This window comes from Scyliorhinus torazame, chromosome 14 (assembly GCF_047496885.1).
Source record: "Scyliorhinus torazame isolate Kashiwa2021f chromosome 14, sScyTor2.1, whole genome shotgun sequence".
Lineage (NCBI taxonomy): Eukaryota > Metazoa > Chordata > Chondrichthyes > Carcharhiniformes > Scyliorhinidae > Scyliorhinus > Scyliorhinus torazame.
The window spans coordinates 71,219,755-71,234,284 of NC_092720.1; the positions used below are offsets into that span (position 1 = coordinate 71,219,755).

At 45.8% G+C, this 14,530-nt stretch overlaps 1 protein-coding gene across 1 annotated transcript in view; it reads right to left on the reverse strand.

Annotated features, from left to right (window-relative positions):
- LOC140389801 (ubiquitin carboxyl-terminal hydrolase 13-like) overlaps positions 1-14,530 on the reverse strand; it is a 196,822-nt gene that overhangs the window by 59,919 nt on the left and 122,373 nt on the right. Inside the window, exons 12-13 of the mRNA XM_072474337.1 lie at positions 12,524-12,677; positions 10,380-10,554 (exon numbers count right to left, since the gene is read on the reverse strand). Of these exons, the coding sequence (XP_072330438.1) occupies positions 10,380-10,554; positions 12,524-12,677 (329 nt within the window). The remainder of the gene's footprint in view (positions 1-10,379; positions 10,555-12,523; positions 12,678-14,530) is intronic.

Genomic DNA, 14,530 nt, shown 5'->3' on the forward strand with positions numbered 1-14,530 from the left:
TGCTCCCAAACCGATGTCTTTGCATGACGCCGCCTCCATCCACTCCTACGCCAACTCCTCCCCCACTACCCACTTCCTGATCATGGCTATATTAGCCGCCCAGTAGTAATTGCAGAGGTTCGGCAGCGCCAACCTGCGCTCCAGCAACACTTTCTTCACTCGCGGGGTTTTACCCGCCCACACAAAGCCCAAAATAATCTTATTCACCCGCTTGAAAAAGGCCTTCGGTATGAAGATGGGGAGGCACTGAAAGACAAACAGAAATCTGGGGAGGACCGTCATTTTCACGGTCTGTACTCTCCCTGCCAGTGATAACGGGAGCATGTCCCATCTCTTAAAGTCCCCTTCCATTTGCTCTACCAGCCGGGATAGGTTTAACTTGTGCAGTACCTCCCATTCCCAGGCCAGCTGGATTCCCAGATACCGAAAGCTCTTTCCTACCATTCTAAGCGGCAGCTCTCCCAGTCTCTTCTTCTGTCCTCTTGCCTGGATCGCAAACATCTCGCTTTTCCCCATGTTCAACTTATACCCTGAAAAATTGCCAAGGATTCGCATTACTTACCCCAACCCCTCCAACGGGTCTGAAATATACAATAGCAGGATCCCCCCCACCCCCACTGATCCAGCCCTTTCCAGTTCCTAGAGGCTCTTAATGCCATGGCCAATGGCTCTATGGCCAGAGCAAACAGTAATGGGACAGGGGGCACCCTTGCCTCGTCCCTCGGTGTAGTTTAAAATACGCCAACCTCAGCCGGTTCGTACGCACACTCGCTACTGGTGCCCGATAGAGCAACCGCACCCAGTCAATAAAGCCTTCATCAAACCCAAACCTTCCCAGCGCCTCCCACAGGTAATTCCATGCCACCCGATCAAAAGCCTTCTCCGCATCCATCGCTACCACCACCTCCACCTCCTCTCCTTCTGAGGGCATCATAATAACATTCAAAAGCCTTCGAACATTGGCCTTGAGTTGCCTGCCCTTTACAAACCTGTCTGGTCGTCCCCTATCACCCCCGGGACACAGTCCTCTATCCTTGTGGCCAGTATCTTAGCCAGCAGTTTGGCGTCCACATTCAGTAGAGAAATTGGCCTGTATGACCTGCATTGCTCCGGATCCTTCTCCCGTTTCAGGATCAATGAAATCAAGGCTTGCAACATTGTTGGGGGGGGGGGGGGAGGACTCCCTTCTCTCTTGATTCATTAAATGTCCTCACCAGCAGTGGGCACAATATCTCTGAAAACTTCTTATAGAATTCTACCGGATAGCCGTCAGGCTCCGGGGCCTTGCCCGACTGCATGCCCTCCAACCCCTCGATTATTTCCTCAATCTCAATTGGGGCTCCCAGCCCTTCCACCAGATACTCATTTACCCTTGGAAACCTCAACTGATCCAAAAACAGCCTCATCCCCTCCACCCCAGCTGGGGGTTCCGACTCATTTAGTTTACAATAAAAGTCCTTAAACCACCTCGTTCACCCCCGCTGGGTCCAGGACAGTATTCCCGTCTCTACTCTTTACTTTACCTATCTCCCTGGTCGCCTCCCTTTTCCTGAGCTGGTGCTTGCCTTTTCCCCATACTCATAAATCGCCGCCCTTGCCTTCCTCAACTGTTCCACTGCATTCCCTGTGGACAACAGCCCAAACTCCGCCTGAAACCACCGCCGCTCCCTCAGCGTCCGGGGCCTCCGAGTATCTCCTGTCCACCTGGAGTATCTCCTCAACTAACCTATCCCTCTCAGCCCATTACGCCTTTTCTCTGTGGGCCCGTATCAAGATTAATTCCCCTCTGACCACTGCCTTCAGAGCTTCCCAAACCGTCGCTGCAGAGACCTCCCCCGTATCATTTGTTTCCAGGTAGTTCTGAATGGACTTGTTAACCCACCCACAGATCGCTTCGTCCGCTAGCAACCCCACATCCAGTCTCTACAGCGGGCGTTGCCCTCTCTCTACACTAACTCGTAGATCCACCCAGTGTGGGGCATGATCCGAAACTGCGATTGCCGAGTACTCAGTATTCACCACCCCCGGTATTAGAGCCCTGCTCAGAACAAAGAAGGTGATGCGAGAGTATACCTTGTGGACATGTGAGAAAAAAGAAAACTCGTTCAGCCTTGGCCGTGCAATCCTCCATGGGTCTACTCCCCCCATCTGTTCCATAAACCCCTTCAATTCCTTTGCCGCGGCCGGCCTCCTCCCTGTCCTGGATTTTGACCGGTCCAATTCCGGATCAATGACTGTGTTACCTTTAGCCATCCAAACAGCCCCTTATTACACATAGCACTACTTATACGTATACAGCATAGCACAACAATTCGCCACCACAGTACTCTCCAAGGCTACAGTGTCTTTTAGCTCGCCTCCAGCCTCTTTTCTTTAATAAAAGTCCATACTTCGTCTGGTGTTTCAAAGTAGAAATCCTGTTCCTCATGTGTGACCCACAGACGGGCTGGGTACAACATCCCCTTCTTAAAGAGGGCCGTTTTTGCCCGATTAAACCCAGCTGGCCTCTTGGCCAAATCTGCACCCAGGTCTTGACAAATGCACAGCTCACAATTCTCCCATTTGCTGCTCTGTTCCTTCTTGGCCCACCGAAGAACGTGTTCCTTGTCCAGGAATCGGTGCAAATGTACCACCATCGCCCTCGGCGGCTCGTTCGCTTGGGGCTTCTTCGCGAGGGCTCTGTGCGCTCTATCCACTTCCAGGGGCCAAGGGAGCACCTCAGCCCCCATCAACTTCTCCAGCACGTCCGTCACATAAGCCCTCGCATCCGATCCCTCACTGCCTTCAGGGAGGCCGACAATTCGAAGATTCTGCCTCCTGGACCTGTTCTCCAGGTCCTCCAGCTTCTCCTGCATTCTTCTCTGGCGGTCGTTCATCAACTCCACCTTGGTCTCCAGCACGGTTATGTATTCCTCGTGCTCGGACACCTTTTTCTCCACCTCTTGGATCGTTCTTCCATGGGTGTATTGATTCTGCACAACTTGATCAATCGAAGCCTTAATGGGGTCCAGCGTGTCCTTCTTCAGCTTGGCGAACCAATCTTCGAAAAACTTCACCAGGTGCTCCATCGACCCCTGTGCCGTCTCGCCATGGCCCTTGCTCTCCACCAAGCTTCCCCGCGTTACTGTCTCTGCTCGCGTCTTTCTTATAGGACTCGGTCTTCTCACACGGCCACTTCTGGTCCAATTCGCCATACACCGGAGGGGGATTTCTCCTCACTGCCTCACTCTTCACCGATTTATCCCATAAAATCCGGAAAGAAATGGGGGAAAAAGGTCCAAAAGTCCGTCACAGGCGGGAGCTATCAAATGTGCGACCTACTCCCCCACGGCTGCCACCGGATGTCCGTCGGGAACCTTTTCATAGGTAAGTTTAAAAGGAGTTGCCAGCTTCACATGTCATAATTATTGCTGCATGATAAATATGTTTTGTACGAAGTCTTACAACAACAGGTTAAAGTCCAACAGGTTTGTTTCGATGTCACTAGCTTTCGGAGCGCTGCTCCTTCCTCAAAATATGTTTTGAATGCAGTAACTGATCACAGGGTTCTGTCCTTAAAATGTAAGCAACAATTAAATTAACGGGACTTCTGGTGACGGTGGGCGGGAGGCAGCCGCGCGTTGGAGGGCTCCCGTTCGGGAACGGCATTGTCGGGGAGTAACGCCCGGTCCTAGGGCCAGCGACGGCAGTAAAAGTCGGGAGACAGCGCACAGAGAAGAAGGATGTCAAAAATCAGCAAAAAAACGGCCGTGAAAAAAGCGGCTGAAAGTCCGTTGGGGAGTGGAAAGGTCACTGCGGGGTCAGCAAAGAAAATGGAGGCTGGAGCACCAGGGGAGGCCGCAGTGCTTACGGCTGAAGAAATAATTAAGGTGATGGCTGCGGAATTCGAAAAGCAATTGGCGCAGATTGCGAAATGCATGGAGACGGTGAGGAAGGAGATGAGGGAGGTGTTGAGTGCGCTGGTGGAGGAGGCGGTTTCCCCGGTGATGACGGCGGTGGCGAGCGCAGTGGCGGAGGTGCGAGAGCAAAGGGAGGCGCTGAAGGAAGTGGAGGAGACGTTATTGCAGCACGGTGATCAACTTGCCTCGATGGGGAAGGAGATGCGGAAGGTGATGGACACTAACAAGGATCTGCGAGGAAAAATGGAAGACCTGGAAAACAGATCCAGGCGACAGAATTTGAGGATTGTGGGGCTGCCCGAAGGAGTTGAAGGACCGAAGCCGACTGAGTATTTTGCCGCGATGCTGGCAAAACTATTGGGGGAGGGGGAGGATCCCTCCCGAAATGAACTGGGTCGGGCTCATCGGTCGTGGAGGCCTGTACCAATGGCGAGTGAGCCGCCAAGGGCAGTGACTCTGTGCTTCCGCAGGTACAGTGTGAAGGAGAAGGTCCTGAGCTGGGCCAAGCAGAAGCGGGTGGTGCAGTGGGCTGGAGCTGGTATACGTGTATACTAGGACTTTACGGTGGAGCTGGCAAGGAGGCGGGCTGCCTTCAACCGGGTGAAGAGGGCACTGTACATTAGCAAGGTGCAGTGCAGCATTGTATATCCAGCGAAGCTGAGGGTGACTTATAAGCTCAGGGACTTTTATTTTGGAACGGCGGAAGCAGCGGAGGAGTTTGCGAAGGCAGAAGGACTGTGGCAGAACTGACAAATTGAGGAATGGCCATGTGCCGATGTAACCTCATGACTGTATTTTCTTCTTTTTTGTATCACTGCGCGCGGGTGTAGAGGCTAAAGGAGCCAATATAGTATATATTTGGACAAGGGAAGGGATGGGACTTTCACTCGAAATGAGGGCTCTTTTGGGTGTAGGTGGATATGCGGGGTTTGTGTGCTAAAAGGGGATCTTTGGGCTTTCCTAGGGCCGGGCATGGGGGAAAGGGACCCGTGCGGGGGCGTACATGCTGGCCGGTTTAAGCTGGCCAGTGAACGTGAGTGAGGTGGGGGGAGGGGCTGCGGCCATCGGAGCCTGGCAGAACAGGGTCCGAGTGGTCTAGCCGGGGTGGAAAGTTGGGGGGAAGGAACCGATGTTGGGAGGAGAGTTTTACAGGAGGCAGTGGACGGGAGGAGCTGGAGACTTTGGGGGGGGGGGGGGGTACAACTCTGGGGTATCATGTATGGTACTCTCTGAGAGGCTGGACGCCGTTGGTTGGGGGGGTGGGGAGCTGTGTAGATTAAGGGTGACTACGGGTAATCCCTGATTCCTTTTTGCCATTTGTTTATGTAAACATGCGGGTTGAGGTTTGGGGGTTGGTGGGCGGATGGGATCGTTGTTATTATGGGGATTGACATATCTTGCTGATTATTGTTTATTGTTGATGGGTGTAAATGCGGGAGAAAATGTGAAAAAGGAGAATTTTTAAAAAAATGTTTTTCAACAAACAATTAAATTAACCAGCATTGTGTAGGTGTTCAGATGCATTAGACTGCTTTCACCTTTGGATAAAGGGCTTTTATGCATTCAACCATATTGAGAATGTGATAATAATGTGTCATCTAGAACCTGTGCTTTCAAAGTCCAGACATCTATTGAGCCTTTGAAAAATCTGAACAGTTGGCTAGACGTCTATTTAGTCAACTTCAAAGGCTCTATTGTGTTCAGCCCTGGATGGTTTGTTTATACAGCAGTTCAATTACTATTTATTATGAATTCTTGGGCTGAGTTTCACAGAATCATAGGAACTGTGCAGAAGAAAGCTATTCAGCTTATTGAGTCTGCACTGGCTTACTGGAAGAGCATTCTACCAATCCCACTCCCCTGCCTTACCTTCGTACTTTGCACATTTTATTTTCAGGCAGAAATCCAATTCCCTTTTGAATACCTCGATTGAGCCTGCCCCCAAGACCCTTTCATGAAGTGCTTCCAGACTCCACCTACCCCCTGTGTGAACAAAGATTTTCTTCTACTCCTTCTGCTCATTATTTAGCTTCCCTGTTACCACCTCAAAACACTCCAGCAAGTTAGTTGAACATGATGTTCCCTGAATGAATCCATGCTGGCTTTCCTTAATTATCCTGCACCTGTCTAAGTGACTATTCATTTTGTCCCATTTTGTCCCGAACTATAGTTTCAGAACAAGAAAAGAAAATGTTGGACAATCTCAGCAGGTCTGACAGCATCTGTGGAGAGAGAACAGAGCTAATTATTTGAGTCTGGATGACTCTTCTTCAGTTTCCAGAAGTTTCCCTACCACTGAAGACAAACTGTTTGATCTGTAATTGCCATCATTACCCTTGCACTCCGGTTTGAACAAGGGTGTAACATTAGAAATTCTCCAGTCCATCGGCCCCACACCTGTGTATAAGGAAGACTGGAAGATTATCGCAAGTGCCGCTGAAATTTCCATCTCGCTTCCCTTAGTGTCCTTTGGTGCATCTCATCCGGTCCTGGTGCCTTATCAGTTTTAATAAAGATAGCCTTTCTAACACCTCCCCCTTCTCAATTGTAAATTCCTTGAGTGCACCAGTTACCGCTGTTAGGATACCAGACCAAATCCCAACGTTTGTTAGGATACCAGACAAAAACCCCAACTGCTCAATCTTTGTATTCTTATGCTGACTAGCGCATGGCACTGGGAGTATTCCTCAGATTACTGCACTGGAAGTTCTGTTTTTCAATTTCCTTCCCAACTCCCTAAAATCTGCTTTCAGGAACTTATGCCTATATCATTGGTCTCAATGTGGACCATGATCTCTCAAAGCTTCCCTGCCCCAAAAGAATGTCCTGTGACATTCTTAATCCTGGGACAAGGGAGGCAACATACCATCCAGGATGATCTACGACCACAGAAACGTTTGTCCATGCCTTTAACTATGGAACCTCCTACCACAATAGCACTTCTTTTTTTAATGAATTTAGAGTACCCAATTATTTTTTTCCAATTAAGGAGCAATTTAGCATGGCAATCTACCTACCCTGCACATCTTTGGGTTGTGGGGGTGAAACCCACGCAGACATGGGGAAAATGTGCAAACGCTACAAGGAGTGACGCAGAGCCTGTATCGAACCTGGGTCCTCGGCACCGTGAGGCAGCAGTGCTAACCACTGCGCCACCGTGCTGCCCCTCAATAACACTTCTACTATTTCTCTTCTCCTCCTGTGCAGTTGAACTATCTGTGGCACCACGACTTTGGCACTTGCTACAGTCCACTGAGGAATCATCTTGCCCACCAGTATCCAAAATGGAAAAGTGATTAGAGAGCGAGATAGCGCCGGGGGATTCTGGCACTAGCTGCCTGTTTGTCTTAGATATTCTGGAAATCACCCATTCTCTCCCTGTGCATGTCTCAGCTACAATGGTACTACCTCTATAAACGTGCTAATCCTCAGCCTTTTGGATGCACCACTTTGACTCCAGCAGCCACTCATGTTCCACAACGCAGAGTTCAAGTTTCTGCAGCTGATGACATTTCCTGCTGATGTCTTCATTAAGGGCACTTTGTGCCTGTACGGTGCCCCACATCCCGCAGAATGCACATTCTACACGGCAGAGCTACTTAACTTTTTATAAAGTATTTACTCATCTGGTCACTCAACAATCATCTCCTCCTCTCCCGCTCACACCTCTTTATGAAGTCTCGCTGCTCTCTCCCTCTTGCACTCTTATCGTCCTGGCTCCTCCACCTGGTTCCCTTTGATGTCATTCTTGAGTTCCTCCAAATCTGATTGGTCCATTTAGTCCCACCACCAGAAGCAGTCGCAAGCTCTATTTAAACTCTCAGCTTCTCTCATGTTCTTTTTGAACTCCCAGCTCCTGTTGCACTCTTTTTAAATCCCGGCTCCTTGCACTCTTTTATTGTGTGTTAATTAATCAGTTTTTCTTAATGTATTTATAATTAACAAATCCTACTGCTCAGGATAAGCTTATTACTATTTATAAACCTTTCTGATGCTAACAAAACTTTGCAATTAAAAATAAATAACCAATTTAAAAGACAAACAAGCAGAGACAGTGGATCTTCACCAACCAATCACCTAACTGCTCCCCTGTAATGTCACACATGGAATACAGAACATAGACTGGTTAGAGGTTACCCCGATATTCCCTCCGCTCTCAGAGTGCTTTCTCCGCGCTTTTATGCCCCACTGTTATCGTTGACTCTCTGGGGTTTCAAACCCCAGTAATAAATTCACCAGATGTTGTTTTCAAAGCTGTTTAGAGGACTGTGAGCTTTGCTTGCTTGACAGTTTTGTAGCCATTTAAAAGGATTATGTTTGTTTGAAGTCATTTTTAATTGGCTGTTTATTTATTTTGACAGATTTGTGAGCATTTTAAGAGGATTAAGTGTTTAAAGTGGAGTTTTTATAGCTCTGTGTTTGATTGACCATTTTATGAGGTTCAAAGAGAACAATCATTTTCAAGTGGAGTTTGAATGGATGATTATTTATTTTGGTGGTTTCATAAGCACTTCCCAATATTATATGGTTCATGAGTCCTCTATAGTGGATACTGGTCAGTGGGTATTGTAAAGTAAAATGGGAAAGATGTCATTTGAAACATGAAGGTCTGATGATAAAACCCGAAGGAACATGAGAAAAAGCAAAGTAATAGGTAAAGATCCTATAAACGTAAATGTAATGAAATGCTTAAAAATGATAAAGCAGAAGTCCCTCAAAGGGTTAACAGCAGCCAAACGTTTAGACTGCACACACACAGGCTTTGAGATAACACCTAGAAACAGCTCATGCTGTAACCCGATACCTTTCGTTCGAATCAAAGAAATTCTGGCAGAATAAAGTTTTTACATAAAGAAAACAAGTTTTTCATCCTTTGATAAAAGTTAATTATTTTAGCAAACAATTGATTGGAATTGCCAGAATCTTAAATTTGAATTACTTGAAATTATGTTTACTTGTGAATAATAGAAACAAAATAACACCAGTTAAAAGTGGAGATCTGGAGATAACTGTTGTGTTTTATATGGTAAATCCCTGCAGCTGACTGCTTCTCTTGAAGAAGCAGCCAGCTAAATTCGTAGAGTACACCAAAGCCTCCTCTGTAGTCAGTGAAACGGTTTGAAGGGCAATAAATACTCTAAATCGCTCATGGCCAGGCAGTCAGCTCTCACAGCTGCCTCGGCCTCGGTACATGGGACGGACTGAACACGAAAGCCGAAAAGAATAGCCAATCACCCAGGAAAAAAACCAACAGATAGAGAAGAAAGATTGTCAAGGAGACCAGGAAGGTCTGATCAACCGGCTCGGCGAATCCAGAAGCAAGATCTTTTTACTGATTGTAAGAACAGCGATGTTATCTTGTTGAAGAAAAATAAAGTGAGTTAAAATTAAAAGTAACCTGATATAGTGGTTATTACAAAGTCTACTATACTTTCTTAGCAAGGCGTGACCCAGGACCGAAGCTACTAAGCGGTAAGTAGATAAAACCTTCTGTGTAGATATAGTTTAAACCGGGGATAACTTGAAACCGTGGTTTGACCCGAATAGCACCTAGGAGTCTGCATAGGAGTCTTATTGACCCTTTTTGGTGTAGGGGGAGTTCTAAGAATAGTGGTGTTTTAACTTCAGTATGGGGCATGTATCTATCAGGGTATGAAGGGGGGGGATGAAGGATGCATGGAGGGGGGATGGCAGCAAGCGGGCATGGGTGATATGAGGGGGCATGGTCTAGGGGACCAAACAGTCAAGAATAGAACTGGGCTGATATCCCAATGAACCTGATGGCATTGGCATTCCCCCACCTCCAATTTCTTCAAGAAGTGGTGACTCCAAGTCCAGCTCAATCCTGACACCACGGGAAGCAAATTGCATGTGTCTGTACGTTTATACAGAAGGCGGGAATGGGACATCAGAAATGGCTTGACTCGCATTTTCTGACTCAAAAGGGAAAATCTGGCTTCGAATCTTAGGGCACTCGGTCTCAATTAAATATTTAAATGAGGGGTCCACCGCATGAGAGCAGGTGGTTTGCCAACCCCTGTCCTGTCTCTATTAAAACTGGAACTGGGGATGCTCAGGTTTGACATTTTGTAAAGTGGAGTCCACCCAACCCAACCTCAACTGTTTTCGGGAATCAGAATTACCCCAAAATCTTAGTCCTCCTAGTTTTCTGGAAGGCACGTTTCTTCTGGACAAACAATGCTAGGGTTCATTTTTCATTTGCTGGTAATTACACAGATAAGAGGAATGGTACCTATAATCTTCCTGTGTTACAGTCACACCAGACTGTGAGAGCTGCTTACTAAAGTAATCGTCTATTGGGCAAGGGCCAGAGTTTTCCAGCCAAGAACTGCAAAATATATTTACATTGTTCACGTACAAGTATGATCAGTAAATGTTTCAGTGCTCTGCCTTTGGCACAGCGAGATATGCTACTTTATAACCGGGTACCCACAATAAAACAACCAACAGCTTACTTACTTTATTGCTGCCGACTTCGCTTGGAGTGCACTGCTCCAGAAGTCAGCGACATTTTCTGGTTCTTGAAAAGCTTGAAGACAGGCACTGAAGGGAACTTTGGCACGGACAATCTCCCGTAAAGGCCTCTTTGCTAGCTCAGCCTCTCTCCTCCTCATTTCATATGCTAAAAGTTCCTCTGGAGAAAAGCATTATGATTCTTTTGTTTTAAATTGTACTGAAAAATTACATTCTATAAAACATTCAAAAATAGTGTCACTTAATGCTTTTGTAATAATTAGAGGTATTCCCCCAAGAACGTAGTCTGAAGTACTTCTAATAGCATCCAATTGCATAAGCACAAATGAGTCCCAAGGCAAGCTCTCTGAAAGTAAAGTTATGTATCTTTAATTATTATGATAAAACTATTGCGCTTTTCTTCATACATGCACATAAGAAATACTGCAATTGGATGAAACCAAAAAGAAACCAAAGCTTTGACAAAGGGTCATCTGGACTTGAAACGTTAGCTCTTTTCTCTCCCTATAGATGCTGCCAGACCTGCTGAGATTTTCCAGCGTTTTCTTTTTGGTTTCAGATTCCAACATCCGTAGTAATTTGCTTTTATTTTCTGCAATTGTGTGAATTATCCCACCATAAATGTACTTTTGTAATATAAAGTTATGACCAGCGGTGGCCCGATTTGATAGGGTGTTTTAAATTTGTAAGGCCCCTTCCTGTTGATTCCCATATTTCGTATTTCTTTTACTTTGCCGATATTGTTTTGGTCCATGGATCTTTAATGGTTATCTTTTAAGTCGAGTAGGGGAAGTGCATAACTCAAAAGGTGCAAAATATTACACTGTGCTGTGAAGATTTAGATTTTGAACTTAATAACTCAGACTTGGATGGATTTGGGTCGATTGGTTGGCTGGTGGCCAATGCATTGGCCAAGGACAGTATCCTGCCCGGCAACAGACAGCAATTGGCTCCTGTAAGGGCAGGGTTTTCAGAGAGCCCAGCAGAACGCTGAGAGGAGAATCTCAATCTCTCTCTCTCATGTTTCCTGTCTGCTGTTTTCTGAGTCTGCAGAAAAGTGTCGAGACCCTGATGAGTCTACAGCGAAAAACATTACACACTGAAAGCAACGGTATCATCCAACTGCAGGCCTAGACTGACGAAAGATCTAACTGGAAGATGTCCATCTGAATCACAGATTCGTAACTTTTTACTTTTAGTATTTTTTTACATCCCTCTTTCCGCTCTGTGTCTGTCTGTTTTGTGCGTGTGTGTATAGAGGGTGAGGCGAGTTAAAAATGTTGTAACAAATTACAGAAGAGTACGACAATTGTTATGTCCTTGTTCCCCCACACTGAGTTCCAGATGTCAATTGGGGAGTCAGAGAAGGAACCCAAGCCACAGGGCAACAGGAAAAATGTACTGTCATAAATGACACTCATTTGTGTTGTTTTTGCGTTTCTTTCAGTGGACAGTTATGGAATAATGTGAATTCAGCTTATGGAGAAACTGAACATCATTTAATCGCACCAGCAACCCCTCATCACCATCAGCACACAAGATAATTCATTACACACAGTACTTTGCAGTTTTGCTGAGGCTGAGAGATGTTATTGTGGAATAAATAAAGCAATTCTTCAAATACAGAATCAGATTAGCCCCATATTAAATAACTCAGTCTGAAGTATTATTTCAAATTTATCCCAGTTTTAAATCATTCAGTGTCTTTCTTTTTTTAAAATAAATTTAGTGTACCCAATTCATTTTTTTCCAATTAAGGGGCAATTTAGCATGTTCAATCCACCTACCTTGGAAATCTTTGGGTTGTGGGGGCGAAACCCACGCAAACACGGGGAGAATGTGCAAACTCCACACAGACAGTGACCCAGAGCCGGGATCGGACCTGAGACCTCGGCACCTTGAGGAAGCAGGGCTAACCCACTGTGCCACCGTACTGCCCTAAGTGTCTTTCTAAATAAATAACCAAAATAATTTTGTTCCAAATCTTTTCAAAAACAATATGCAACAGTCAGTAAATTATTTGGCATCTTATGCGTTTAAGGAGTAGGGAATCTTTTGGTCATTTACAGTCCCTCTAGTTTACCTTTGTGTTCCCCTAGGCTTGTTATAAGCATCCAATTTATACATACCTTTGTTACTAGCAGCCTCTAGGACAACAGGAAGTTGCATGATATAGTCAACTCTCTGTTTGTACTTGACTTTCCTGGACTGGCAACACTGGACCCGGTCTTCTACCATAAAACGAAAGATTTCACTGGGATCATCAGAGCCATTGTTGTTTCTCTGGGATGCACAGGAGTTCATAAGAGCATTGAATTAAAAAGGTTATTTTCACAAGAGTCAGCAACACATCTAAGTGGAGGGAGATTCTTAATCCAAGCATTACAATTGTTTTTAAAGTAGAATCATTGAACCTTACAGCACAGGCGGCCATTTTGTCCAACATACTGTACCAGCAGCTTTGAAAGGGCTGTCCATTTAGTCCTACATCTCAGCTTTCTCCCCATGAACATGCAAATGAATCCTTTTCAAGTGCACATTAAATTCCTATTTGAACTTTCCTACAGAATCTGTTTCCTCCACCACTCCAGATCTTAACAATCCAACCCGGAAAATATTATCCTAATTTCCCCTCTAATTCATTTGCCAGTTACTTTAAATATATGACTGCTGGTTACTAATCCACTTGCCAAAGAAAACAATTTCTCCCTATTTGCTCTATGAAAACACTCATCATTTTGAATATCTGGCCTCCACAAAATCTGCTCTGCTACAAGGAGAAAAATCCCAGCTTCTCCAATCTCTCCTCCCTGGTATCCTGGTAAATCTTTTCTGCAGCCTCTGCAAAGCTTTGACATCCTTCATAAAGTGATGCCTCGAACTGCCCACATTGGTCAAACCGAGTTCTAACACTTGATTTGTGAAGGTCATGATTTCCTTTGTTTTACAAAGTAAAGTATCTCATATGCTTTCTTAACCACATTGTCGACTTATCACTTCAAAACATTTATGAATATGCATCCCCTCATCCCCAAATCCCTCTGTTGTTCCTCCTCATTTTACACTTATCCACATCACATCTACCATGTCTCTTCCCACTTCACCAGTCTGTCTACATTCTCCTGAAGTTTTCTACTGTGTTGCAACATTTTGCAAATTTGAAATTTTATTCCTCAAGTCACAGAATCACAGAAAAATACAGAGCAGTAAAGGTCCTTCGGTTAATCGAGTCTTCACCGCCACATGAAAGGCACCTGATTTGCCGTGAGGCAACCCGCCTCTACCATCCTCCCAGGCAGTGTGTTCCAAACCGTCACCACCCTCTGGGTAAAAAGGTTTTTCCTCAAATTCCCCCTGAACCTCCCGCCCCTCACCTTGATCTTGTGTTCCATCGTAACCGACCTTTCAACTAAAGGGAACAGCTGTTCCCTATCCATGCCCCTCATATTCTTGTACACCTCAATCAGTCGCCCCTCAGTCTTCCCTGCTCCAGAGAAAACAACCCAAGCCTATCCAAACTCTCTTCATAACTTAAATATTCCATCCCAGGCAACATCCTGGCAAAATGCCTTTGCAACCGCTCCAGTGCAATCACATGTGGCGACCAGAACTGCACACAGTACTCCAGCTGTGGCCTCACCAATGTCCTATATAACTCCAACATGACTTCCTTGCTTTTGTGATCTATGCCACAATTGATAAAGGCAAGTGTCCATATGTCTTTTTCACCAGCCTATTAACCTGCCCTTCTGCCTTCAGAGATCTATTCACAAACACGCCAAGGTCTCTTTATTCCTCAGGACTTCCCAGTGTTTTGCCATTCATTGAATATTTCCTTGTCTAATTGCTCCTTCCAAAGTGTAACACCTCACACTTTTCAGGATTAAATTCCATCTCCAGTCATTCACTCTGCTCCATGACACTGCTCCGCTCCATAACCCCACTCCAAGTCCTGCCTCAGTCGCACCCCTCGCCCATACCTAGTCTTGATGTAGCGTGTGCTACAGGCAACCAATATGTGAAAGGAACGTGAACTCAGAGAGGTCTACCTTGCCAGGTGCATGCCACGTATGTACAGTCATGAAAGTAAACATTCTAAATTCTCCTTGGCGAGCATCTAATTTGGAGGGGGAACA